Genomic DNA, 13,128 nt, shown 5'->3' with positions numbered 1-13,128 from the left:
TGTCTTCACTTTGGGCTGGGAGTGTCAGTAGTGACTTCGGAAACTGGGTTCTGAAAGGCAAGATCCACATCTCTGCTGCTCTCAGATTTCCTGCCCAGCTCAGCTTTCATCCCTACATAGTCCCTGTACATGTGCTGTACCTGCCTGAGGAGGGGTATCATATAAGGCTGGCTGGGAAAGGAATAAGTTACTTATTGGAAAGAAGAGAGTAAAGTGAGTGCAGTGCTGGAATTCTAACATCCATTATAACTAATGATGTTTCTGTAATTGTAGGCACGAGTTGCTGGAGGAAGCCAGAAGACAAGGTTTGCCTTTTGCACAGTGGGATGGGCCCACTGTGGTGGTGTGGCTGGAGGTGAGTAGTCCTCCCAAAATGAATAAAAATCCCCCTCAATGTACAGACTTTGTAAAGTCTGTGTGTGTTTGGAGGCAGGAATGTTTTCCATAGCCTGTTTCCTTCCTTCTCTGTGTTGCAGCTGTGGGTGGGGATGCCAGCCTGGTACGTGGCTGCCTGCCGAGCCAATGTGAAAAGCGGTGCTATCATGTCAGCCCTGTCTGACACGGAAATCCAGCGGGAAATTGGCATCAGCAATCCCCTGCACAGGCTCAAGCTCCGCCTGGCTATCCAGGAAATCATGTCCCTAACCAGCCCCTCTGCCCCTCCCACCTCAAGGACGGTAAGGAAACTTACTTATGCAGCAAAAAACACCTAGAATTTCCCCACATTTGATTGTAAACTTAGAACTGAACTTCTATTATGAATTTCTGGAAAGGAACACATTATTTAAATATAGGCTGTTCCTTCCTTTCATGGAAATTAGCTAAAGGAATAACTACAATTTTCTTTCTTGAGGAATAGAGAAGTTTATTTCAGTCTAAGAATGCAATCCAAAGTATTTAGAGTATGTGTTATTGGCCTCATCTTTTGGCCTCCAGAGAATTTAAAATACAGATGAAGTCTACAAGTGTGTACAGAAATTTGTAGGATACTTGGAGGTTCTTTTAATGTAGCTGTAAAGCCATTAACTCCAAATAATTCAGACTACATGATCTAGGAGACACCTGTCTCTCTAGTAAATTTAGGCATGTAGTGGGAATTTTCTCTCATGAGTCAGTCTGCCCTGCAGTCTAAAGTTATTCCTGGGGTTATGTGCTAGGCTACAAATGTATTTTTCAGATTAGAGCAGAGCTGAATGTTTACCCGTTAATTAAATCCTGTCAGCTGTTTCTGCTGTTCAGTTTTGTTAATATCTGTGAAGGAAGTTGATCCCTGTGAGTAGGTTTTTATTGCATGCCATGACTGTCAGTAGCTGTAGCTGACCTAGAGACCATTGCTTTGCCCATGCCTGCTCCTTACATGTACCAATTGCTTATCTGTTCTGCAACCTCTCCTCTTTGTTACTGCTTTCCTTTCACTGGATGGGATTGATTCCCTGTGGGCTCATGTTAGACCACGGGAAATGTCTGGGTAACACATGAAGAGATGGAAAATCTTACAGCCACACAACAAACGGTTAGTTTACAGTGTTGCCACTTCTCTTCCTTAGAGTGCTTTTTCCACTTCTTGAACATTTGAATCAAGTACCTTTTGGTATTTTTTTCTTTTTTTTTTTTTTTGTTTCCTTCAAATTAATGCACTAAAATTCTGGATCGTTGCTTCTTCTAACTATTAACCTTGCAATCTGCATCTTGATAGCTTTTTTCCCAGAAGGGAGGAAGAAAAAAATCAGTGTTGATAAGATTGTAAACAAAACTCTAATCTGTAAAATGGAGCTCTGACTTGATTGACGAATAGACAAATTGAATTATTGGTGCAGAAATTTCTTCTCTCCAGAAAACTTAATCAGTAGATGGGGTTTGCAACTTCTCATACAAGAATAAGTGCGTTGTGTATAATTTTTTACATTGCATGATGCTTGGTTTATCTAGATTTTTTTTTGGTATGCAGTAGATTTAGAGTCTTGCAGTGTGCCATTAACTTTGACCTCCTTACTAAACTTAACCACTAATATGTGTGTGTTCTTTTGCTTTCCTAACCACCTAACAGGAAGATGAGGAGGGAAGCTGGGCTCAGGTTGGAAACTTTATCTCATATTACAGATTGTATGTAAACTGTCACAATCATTAGAGCATGAAAGAATCTCTTTATCCTTTAGGCCAGCATCTTTTAATGATTCTGGGTGTGACCTGGGGATTGGGAGAGGGGGAAACTGCAGCCTTATCTCTCTAAAATGCACACTTGGGAAATACATGTGGTTTAAATATTTTAATGTTTTGTTGGGGGATGGTTCTCTGAGGAAGCCAGAATTCCAAGAGGAATATCTGCTCTGTATAGAAAGTCCCTGTCCAACCCAGCCACCATCCCAGGTGTGCCACAAGATACCCTGGGCCTGGATGGTTAAGTAGATTTCTATGCACTAATTCTGTAATTCCCCTTGATTGATTGTTTTGCCTTAAAGTGGAGGCAAATCCTAATTGTATTCCCTGGCACTGATGTAGCTGAGTATTTATACAGGGATAGAAACGTAACTTGGGATTTACCCATGATCCATGTCTTTGGACATGGGCTCTTCTTTCTTGGCTGCCCTCCAGCTTAAAGCTGGTTTAAGTCCCATTAACTACATCTCAGCTACTCATTTGTTGATTGTCAGTGATAGCAAGTGCAGAGTAAGGAGCTCTTTCACTCTTCCACCTTCTGATGGCTTGGAGAGGTGCATTTCCTTGTGGCCTTGCTCCTTTCTGGAAGGTGCTTCCTTTAGAGCAGAAATAAAGCTTTTGCCTTTTAACAGAAAAATCTGAATTAGTATGCTTTTGAAGAAAGTACCTTCTGGGTTTCGTTGCCCAAGGGGTGATTACATGTGGGATTACAAACTCTTACTTTTATAGATGTTTTCTCTAAAAAAATGCCTGGTGATTTGCAGATCAAAACTGTAATGAGAAAAGTCTCTTTTAGGATAAGTACTAGCATTTAGAATGGCTAGTTCTTTGGTAACAGGGTTTTATCAGTTTCTGAAAACAGCTAACTGTATATAAAAAGGCCTGCAGTTATTTTCCTGATATCTTTTCTTTATAAAGTCACATGAAAAATAAAATCCCCCCCCCAGTTTTCAAGAGAGAGAGTATTTACAATATCTCAACACAATGAAATTCTATAGCTTTTGCTATCCAACCATGTCGATTAATCTTTCTGTAAAATTTTATTAGCTCTTGCATATTTTGTCATGCTATTTCTTGATACAAATTGAGGCAGTTTTACTTGCTGATGTGAATATCTGAACTTGCTTTTCTCCAAGAGGGTGACTTCTTTGGAAAACATACATATAGTATTCAGTAGTCTGATCTGCTTATCTTTACAGGCTAAGAATCAAATAAGCAATTTCTTTAAACTATGCTGTCTAAAACAGCTTTTCTTTTCTCATTTCAATAAGCTTGTCCCTTAATTTTTTTTTCAAACCAGACATTAGCCTATGGTGACATGAACCACGAGTGGATTGGCAATGAGTGGCTGCCAAGCCTGGGGCTCCCTCAGTACCGCAGCTACTTCATGGAATGTCTGGTGGACGCTCGGATGCTGGATCACTTAACTAAAAAAGACCTGCGTGGGCAGCTGAAAATGGTGGACAGCTTTCACAGGTAAGGAGGCTGAAGCTGGAGACCTCACCCACAGTTAAGTGTTTCCATTATCTTTAAATATTTTTTCTGATTTTTTTTTCTCTGGTCCAAACAGGAACAGTTTTCAGTGTGGAATTATGTGCCTCCGAAGACTGAATTATGATCGAAAAGAACTGGAAAGAAAAAGAGAAGAAAGCCAGAATGAAATTAAGGGTTAGTGCATTGTCTTCACCTCAGTCTGATTCTGCCATGTTTTCACTGATCAGCCTCAAAGATTCAAAAACAAAGAAAAGGCTTTAGAGGATGGAACCATTTATAAAATATCAAGTGTTAAATGCACAAGGCATGTCTGAGTGTAGGCCCTTGAATACTGAATGATAAAATACATCATTACATCTCTTACTTATGCTACAGATGTGAACATTTTTGAAAGTCATACTGCTCTGAAGTTTGAAGCTGAATGTTTTAGGAGAATGAGAGTTAAGGACATGATGGGGGAGAGGTGTCCTTATTTTCTTCTTTCCCCCCCATTTTGATATAACTTTACATCTGCATAATTTTGTTGTTGCTTGTGGCTGGTTACTTTTATTGCCCAGCAGTTGATGAAAATGTGTCCACGTGACTTAGGTAATTATATCTTCCAGATTCATGATGATTCTTGTACAAGAGAGAAGGAGTAAGAGAAAGTAGGGTGGGAATTAATGGTTCTCTAAGGTTTCCCATAGCAATTTTGTTCCCTGCCTAATATCAGAAGTATTTTCTGATATCTGAGTCTAAAAACTTGCTTAGAAGGTTCTGTGCCTGCTCTTTCCATTTCCTTTCAAAGCATTGATACATTTTGGTGGTTAACTTGGTAATTGTGCCTGAGATCCTTCCCAGGAGTCACAACTAACTAGCAGCAACCAAGCCAGGGTTGTGGCTGGTGGGTTGTTTTTCACCTACCAAATGGAATGGGTGCATCTCTTCTATCTAGAGAATTGTTCTTTGGAATATTTAACTTATGGTGTGAAATGTCTTCCAGCGGACTTCTAATATGTTTACTTTCCACTTCACTCCAATCATGCAGTTCATGACTGGATGATTTGGTTCAGAGAAGTGGTGTTGTAGTGAGTCTGGCACGGTGTTTTTGCCTCCCTAGATGTCCTGGTGTGGAGCAACGAGAGGATGATCCACTGGGTGGTGTCCATCGGCCTTAAGGAATACGCGAATAACCTGCTCGAGAGCGGCGTTCACGGCGCACTTGTGGCCTTAGATGAATCCTTTGATTACAATGCATTAGCTCTCCTGCTGCAGATCCCCACTCAAAACACACAGGTAACCAAGGACGAGGCACTTTAGGCCTCCCAGGAAGGTTAAAAATGGATGCAAGGTTGTCCATTGTCACACAGGACAAAAACTTAAAATCGTGCTTTTCTAATGGTTTTCTAGTTGTTAATAACAATTCTCATTGGTAAATTTGCTTGAGAAAAAATTTGTTTGAATATTTTCTTCACAGTCCATCCTCACAACAGTAGTGTGAAACTCATCATTTTTGTTGTTTGCTAGTTTTTACTCTGAAATAATTAAGTTTGAGGCAGAGTCATGAACTTTCATATCACAAATAGAGGAGCACGGTTGAGTTTTCCTTAAATTTTTAATAAGTTACAAATTAAATTGTAACTTTTCAAGTGCTGACCTTTCAAGTATGAAGTAGGTTTATTAATCTGATAAGAAAGCACTAAACAATTTGGGTCCTATTAAGTTTTTAAAATTATTATAGGTTACTAATTACTAATCTTTTGGAATTAATTTCCATTTCTTTCGTACCACAAACTTCAGGCTCGTGCTGTTCTGGAGAGGGAATTCAATAACCTCCTTGCTATGGGAACTGATAGAAGACTTGATGAAGTAAGTTACTCGAGTTGTTAACCCATTTTATGGTCCTGGAAACTTTATCAGAACTGCTCAGTGAAAGAATTTAGCCTGAACCTCTTCAAGCTTTTGACAGAATAGTGACAGAAACTTTAACTTGAAACTCCTTGTCTCTGAGGGTTTCTAAATACAGCAGGATTTGTGTATTTTGGTAAGATGACTTTGAATATGAAAGTATTGGGAAGATTTGCAAGTTTGGTTTTCTAGCTCGTGTGGTTAATGTCTAATAGCAGCACTTTGGGCTGAATCCTCTTTATCTAAAATATGGAAAAATTAGTGACCAGCATTGCAATGAACAAGCTGTGATAGAGAAAGACACTTTATCCTAAAGAGCAGTATTTCAAAGAGCTTTGAGTGGTTTTTAAGAACTTTTATGTTAATTTTGATTCATACTGGTGCAGAAGACCACCAGGTCTGTTTACACATCAAAGTAATTTCTGTTGGGCAGCCTGTGATCTTACTGTGCAAACTGCATTGAAATGAGTGTAGAACTCTTTAAGTGTTAGGCTGTTCTGTGCACCCACAGCATGGAGGAGAGAGTGTTCCATCTTTTACCTTGTAGGTTGCTTAGTGGACAGATTCAAGCTGGTGTTACTTCCCCAGGAGAGCCTTAATTAACTCCATGCTGCCTCGTCTTTGGTGCTGATGGGATTAGGCAAAAGTGTTCCAGATTAAGGCTGAAGTGACAAAACCATTCTGTGGTTAACCAGCTCAGGAAACCAGTCTCAAAAACATTGGTGCTGGGATGAGGAAGGGGAAGCTCCTGACAGCTGTGTTCCCATGTGCATCTCTACCAAGGTTTTAATAAGCCATCACAAAGCATTGATGGTTTTCTAAAGTATTTTCCTTGGCAATTTCAAACTGCAAAAAGAGCTTTAAGGGAACAGATATTTGCTCTGTTCTAGTGGCACAGGGCAGTTTGATCATGAAGATCTCTCCAGACAATATAGACACTTGTCTCCTAATTGTACAAGGGAATAAATCTGAGGTAAAACAGCATTCAAAGGATTGAACTGCTTCTAAATGGGAAGGTGGCAAATGAAGCTGCCCAGTGGGTATATTTGCATTGATACAATACTTTCTCTACCAAAGATGTTTTTGGAAGTGGGACTTAAACTGTATTTAGTAATTGTTGCATTGTATTTCTGAGGTGGAAATATTGCTTGAAAGATGCAGATATATTAATGGGGGAAGGAAAATGCACTTGGGTAATTAAATTACATTTACCTAAGTGCTTAAGGAAAACTCTGCTTGGCAATGCAGTATTTAATACACTTACTTTTTATTTCCTCACAATTACCTTCAGTGGTGATACATTTACTTAAGTTTGTCAGTAATCCTTTTAATGTCAGTAACAATCCCACACTTTTTGCACTAATGTTGTTTGTCAATATGACAGGATGATGATAAGAGCTTTAGGAGAGCACCTTCGTGGAGAAAGAAGTTTAGACCAAAGGACATAAGAGGTTTAGCTGCTGGATCAGCAGAGACTCTTCCTGCAAATTTCAGAGTTACAGCCTCAATGTCTTCACCCTCTATGCAGCCAAAGAAGATGCAGATTGATGGTATTGATTTTGTATAATTTTAAGCATGATGTTCTTTTTTTTTTGCCTGAGATTCCAGAGGAATTAAGTCCAAATGACCTTTTTGCTGCATAAAAGCATCTGCCTCGTGCATGTTTGTATTTATAACACTGTGTTTAACCATAGGGTGCTTTGTCATTTCAGGAAGCTGTACTAGAGGTGCAGTTTCTTTTTTACATCACTGGAGTAACAAAATGAGAATCATAGCTAGAAATAAATGTAATTTAGGAAAGTAAAATGACAGCTTAGTAGGAGTTTTTTAATCACATGATGCATAATTTCTGATTAGCAGCAATTAGACCAATATGAACCCCATTTCTGAAATGCAATAAAATGCATTCAAAAATGATGTGAGTAAATCCCCTCAGATAATTTTGAGATGAGTAAAACTTCAGTAACAGGTGAATTACCCCCCCTGCAGTGATCACCTCAGTATGACCATACTTGAAATCACTGTTTTATTCATTGCTGTTCATTCATTAATGGTCTGTGGATATAGGTGTGCACACACAGATGTGAGTTAAAAAACCCAAACCAGCAAAAGCAGACCCCAAAAATGGAAGTGGAGGTTGATCATCTGTCACATGAGGGATCTTGTCTGTTTAAAAACCATATCTGTAGCAACATAAGAATAAACTTTGACTTGAATTTAGTTTACAAAAGACACACAGAAACAAATATGAATTTTTTTTATTGGGACAGGCAGGGTGAAAACACAATCTGTTGGAGTTGCCTCAGGTTCTGAAAATGCTTATTTATTCATAAAGCTCAAAAAAACAAATCTTGCATCTGATGCTACACTCAGTAAGCCCTTCTAAATTTTAGATACTGTCACTAGCACAAAATATTTACCAAAATTCATGTGGAAAATTCTGTAAATGAAAATAAGTCTAATTTGTTTTTGAAATATTAGACATTTACGAACTACATAAAGTAGTAAGTAAGAAAATCACCTTTGTCAATTTCTCTGTGCTAGTTGGCAAACATTTTTTTTTAGAATACTTTTTGTTAGCCCGTGGAACAAGAAGTGGTTAATATACAAACTGTAAAATAAATTCTGCTTTTCTAACTTGTAACCTTAGAGTTGGGTGAGTACCAAAGCTGTAATCACCATTGCTGTGGAGGGTTTTTTTTTTTTTGTTTTGAAAACTAACATGCATGCTATGTTCCGCATGTCTTCCCATGCTTCTTGGAATAGGCAGTGTATCAGGAACACAAAGATTGGATTCTGCCACAGTAAGGACCTACTCCTGTTAAAGCCTTCTCCTGGTGAGTAAAGCTGATAGGAATAACACTGAAGCAGCTATTTATGAAATAAAACAGCAGGGATTTTCCTACAGTGGTTTTACACACTTAGAAAATAGTGCAGGTTTTCAGGGTAGGTCATTATATTGGAAATCCCAAGTTTATTTCTTACAATAAGACTGCATGTTGAAATACTAAGTTTTGTCAGCACTGTGTTCCTGTGAGGTTTTTAAAACAGCTTCAAAAAGGACCTGTGCTAAACAGATTTGTAGAAAGTGTTGAAATCAAAGGTTGGATGAAGCACAGCTAGTGGAAGTGGGGAGGGGGGCAGAGAATAAATTAGGGATGAAAAGAAAATAATCCAGTGTGTGACACTGCAGCTCAGATTGTTGATCTCATAAAGTCTTTGCTTGGTCAGAGTTGTCCCACTAGAACATGCTTCAGTACTGAATTGTTACTGGGATAATTGCAGTTTCCCAGTTCCTGGACACTCCATGCCACTGTGATTGCTTGGGCTGGCTGCTTGGATTTAGCTACATGCAGCCTCAATTTGGGGAGCAGTGCTGCTGATAAAAAGCAGCTTGATGTGTTGTAACAAAATTCATGTATTCTGGCTTGTGAAAGCTGTAGTCCTGTCTTTCTCCAGGATCTGGAATGTTTCTGCAGCAGCCTCTGCTGTATTTTCTCATGGCACAGTACTTCCCTCATTTTGCAAGCAAGCCCAAAAACAATTTTTTTTTTTTTACTACAATGAATTTTAAAAAATCAACTCAGTGGATCTTTCCCCCTCACTGGTATCTTTCATGGACTGTAAATTGCTTGTCTTCTCTGCTTGCAGTGTGTTTCTTCTTACTGGTAGCATCCCTTCCAACTCATGTATTTGCTTCCTCAAATTCAGAACCTTTTTGCATGTATGAGTTTGAGTTCTAAAGAGTTCTTACATGTGAAATGCTGAGAGAGGAAACTCCTGCATGTAGCAGTTCAGACCACACGAGCGTGTCAGTGCATATATAATCTCAGGGGCTCTCTTTAAAGTATTTTTAGTTGCAAGGAACTGGAGTTTTAAGTCTCTCCGCCAGATTCTCCTCCCTGGTTCAGGATTTTCTGTAGTCAGATGACGTGGGATGGAAATCCTTGAGGCAGAAACATTTGCCCTCATTGCTTTATTTGCATTGCAGCTGGAGATTGCAGGAGGCAATAAAGTGATATCCAGCATGGCATGGCAGTAATTCAGTGCATCACTGCTGCTGAGCTGTTTGTGACAATCATGGAATGCAATGGTGGTTCAAACCTGCTAATGGAATCTTCTGTGTTTTTCTCTTTTTGTGTGTTGTTTTTGTTTGTTGTTTTTGCAGTTTACCCACACTATTTCTACCGGTGATATGCAGCATTTTGAACATTTGGAACCCTTAACCTGTTAATACTTGTTAAATGGACACTTTGAGATATTTTATTACAGAGTTTTTAATTAGCAAATAAATTCATGAGTACTATAGAGAAAATATTTTAGAATCTAAATGTTTCTTATATTTATGTGACTTGTCATTTATATAGTTACTTACTTTTTCTGTTTCTATTCAGTCTACAAATCAAATCATTGCTGATTTTTTATTCTAATTTTAGTCTTTCCAACTGAATGTACTGTAATGCTTGTATGTATATGTCCCTATGAGCAATATAGGGTTTTTGTAAATTATGCAGTAACTGTAATTATCATTGTTTTTTAATAATGGAACTGAAGGTGAAAAGGATTTTAATACCTTTGTAAAAGTATCATGACACCGAGCAGTATATATTTTGTCTTTTGGAGCTCTTAGCTTAGATCTGAAAACAAGTCCAGCTTTTTTTCAGGTGAGCCTTTGTTGATGTAGGGGGGACGGTACATGAGCGTTGTTCTTCTCAGAGCTGTACCTTTCCACACAGAGGATGTGTCAAGTAGTGGCAATTTGTCTTTATTTAAAGTAGAACTGGTTTGAAAAGCTGGGAGGAACTCCTCAGCCTGCGGGATGCGTTGTAGGAGCGATTGCCTCAGTCCTAACACCCTCTGCTGTGTTTGCGTAGCGACTCTTCGCAGTGACTGAAAACAAGCCATAAACCGAGGACTGTTTTTATTTTTGCTTTTCCTTCCCTGAGGAAGATAGACTTCGTAATGATTCCTGGTCGTGAGCCACAGGCCACAGAGAGGTTTTTTTTTGTCCTAGACCTTTTTGCTTGAAAACACTTGGTGGAAAATGCTGGTGGAACCAGTTTTAATGGACCAATCCTAAAGCACTGCAGCCTCCTGTCAAATGAGTAGTGAAAGATGAAGGTACAATGGGCTGAAAACTAAAGCAGTGCATCTTCTAATAAAGGCCTTACTTTTCTTATGTAAGTCATCCTATGTGTTTTGTAAACTTGTTCTAAAGACTTGTCTGGACTTTTAATTTGGATGGTTGTAGCCATTTTGGACTGTATGAGTAGAAAATGTATCTGACACTTGTAAATGGCATATTAAGAAGCCAGCAAGAATCTGTTCAGATGGTGCATTATTTATTATGCAACAATATATATAGCATGTCTTTTTTCTTATTTTGTTTTCCACTTTTAACTTGCTTGTAAAACTGAAATTCATTGTTACTGTTCTGTTTTTCTATTAATCTTTTGTGTATTTTCAGATTATGTAACAATATGTACAGTCTACTTTTGAACTATTTTTATCACAGTATTATTTATTGCTTTCAATAAAGTACTGATGCATTTTCCACTGCCAATAAAACACTATGGAAAAGCTAAGATCTAATTGTATGCAGGCAGAAACTTTTGCAGTGAGTGGATATTGTCAATAAAGCATCTTAACGATTGTTTGCTGCCCTGTAGATCTGGTTTCAAATGATGACCTTTCTCCAGTAGCAAAAATATTCCATTAGCTGTGACATTTTCTTTGGAATTGTTCAAGTTCACATGCATTAATGTCAGTTTTCTGGAAAAAAACTGCTTTATTGCCTACTTCTGCTCATCATTAGAGCTATGATTTGCTTTTTAAAATAATAAACCAGACCTGACACACAACTTCAGTGTATTCTGGTCCACACGGTGAAGATGGAAATGCTGTCCTAGACAGCAGCAACAGTTGCTTTGGTAATAAAATGAAATCATGGCCATAGTGATATTTGGGGAGAAACATAGGAGTTGAGGGAACCAGTGCAAAATGGGGTCACAATAGAGCTGTTCATGTCAATTTTGACATATTTGTAAACCATTTCATTGAGTACAAGACAGAGGGATAAAGTTGCAGAATAATGAAAGGAGTTGTGAAGCATATTCCATCATGTCCTCAGATCGACAGCAGGATGTGGAATGCCTGGAGAAACACTGCCATGGACACTCTAAACCTTATTCAGTGATGCATCTCTGTTTGTCTGGCTTGTCTGTACAAGTTGCTGTCTGTTCATTTGCAGTCTCTTTTATATTCTCAGAGAATCTATCTTTCTAGAAAAAAAACCCTAAAATGGAACTGCAGAAGGAAATCCTGACTCGCTGTTCACTAAACTTTACTTTGCTGTTTAGAGAAACCTTGCCTAGGCGTTGCTGGTCACTGATGTGAGTGATAGTAGGTGTTCAAAGTCATGTCTTGTTGCTTCTCAAAAGTGAAACCAATGCGGGGTAGACTTGTGAAATGTGAACAGAAAATGCGTTTATTATTTTGAGGCTGTAAAACCTTAACTGTTATGGAACAATGGAACTGACGTGAGAGGTAGAATAAATGAGTGAAATGGCGAAAGCTTTCACAAACTGGCAAAACTGTGTGTGGTGACTTCCTTCTGAGTTACTCAGCAGAGCTGTGCCGGAGTGATCCAGAAAAACGTGTCTTGCTCAATGTTAGTAACTCCCACACACCCTGCTGGAAGAAAACTGCGCATGTGGAAAAGGCACCTGGCTCTGTTACAGTGATCTTTAGATAATGCTTGATTAAATACAACGTTTTGTAAATTGCCAAATGTCTTTAAAGGCTTCAGTTGGAAAGAGCGCTGTAAAAATTAAACTATGCATCCTGTCTGCGTGCTTCAGAATTATCTGAGTGAACTTTGAACTTTGCATGTTTAAAGAACAGGGACTCTCAAAACGGGTGTTTTAACTCTGTCTTTTAAACTGCTGTAGCAGTGTCTTGTCTTGTGGACAGTAGTGATTTATCATGCCAAGATTTGGAGAACAGGTAAATTAGTTCAAAGCAGAATTTATTTTTGGAGCTTGGTAGGCTAAAGATTGAGACGGAAGGGCAGTAAAATTAATTTCAGGTAAATAAAAATTGACATTCTATGTTTGGGGGTGGTACTTTTAAAAGAAGCTGAAGAGTCACCTTGCCTTTAAAATGAAAGTTTTTCACTTCCCACTGTCAGGGTTGTAGCTTTGGTGCACAAGTTATTCTACATTTTGTTAATTTGTTTCTTAATAGTAGGGGACTTGGGAGGGAAAGGGCAATTGTAGTTAACTGAAGTGACAGCACCTTTTGGTTTTACAGGATATATAAATGTGGCTGGTATTTCTACCTGTATATGGAGGGACAGGTGAAGACTTCAAAAAGACACAGAAGACAGAGAAGTAATGCCTAAAGGATTAAGGTTTTCTGCACGTGTATTCCCCTCTAGCAGACAGTGTTTTTGGAGTAAATTCAGCCCTTTTCAAATATGCTGTATTGAGTTTATGGGGTAAATCGCACTGCATGTAATCCAGGAAAAAGTAATGGACCTATTTATGACATGAACTGGCTACATTTGGAATTTTTCTTGTGTTCCCCTGG

The 13,128-nt window shown here is 38.6% G+C and overlaps 1 protein-coding gene across 6 annotated transcripts in view; it reads left to right on the top strand.

The window, feature by feature from the left end:
• Positions 1-12,263, top strand: part of PPFIA1 (PTPRF interacting protein alpha 1) — a 53,784-nt gene extending 41,521 nt beyond the window's left edge. For 2 of the 6 annotated variants that reach the window (XM_041410964.1, XM_041410956.1), the window contains exons 20-29: positions 274-355; positions 477-677; positions 1,451-1,513; positions 3,458-3,633; positions 3,728-3,825; positions 4,751-4,926; positions 5,431-5,499; positions 6,923-7,088; positions 8,305-8,375; positions 9,707-12,262. In XM_041410964.1, coding sequence (XP_041266898.1) covers positions 274-355; positions 477-677; positions 1,451-1,513; positions 3,458-3,633; positions 3,728-3,825; positions 4,751-4,926; positions 5,431-5,499; positions 6,923-7,088; positions 8,305-8,363 — 1,090 coding nt within the window. In that variant the 3' untranslated portion in view covers positions 8,364-8,375; positions 9,707-12,262. Of the gene's footprint in view, positions 1-273; positions 356-476; positions 678-1,450; positions 1,514-3,457; positions 3,634-3,727; positions 3,826-4,750; positions 4,927-5,430; positions 5,500-6,922; positions 7,089-8,304; positions 8,376-9,706 lie in introns of all 6 variants that reach the window. The other 4 variants (XM_041410999.1, XM_041410972.1, XM_041410980.1 and 1 more) reach the window with 4 other exon arrangements.
• Positions 12,264-13,128: the final 865 nt, after the last annotated feature.

Source organism: Onychostruthus taczanowskii, unplaced genomic scaffold (genome assembly GCF_017590055.1).
Source record: "Onychostruthus taczanowskii isolate IOZ18803 unplaced genomic scaffold, ASM1759005v1 scaffold101, whole genome shotgun sequence".
Lineage (NCBI taxonomy): Eukaryota > Metazoa > Chordata > Aves > Passeriformes > Passeridae > Onychostruthus > Onychostruthus taczanowskii.
Note: the sequence above shows the minus strand (reverse complement) of the source record. Positions and strands in the feature narration are given on the sequence as shown.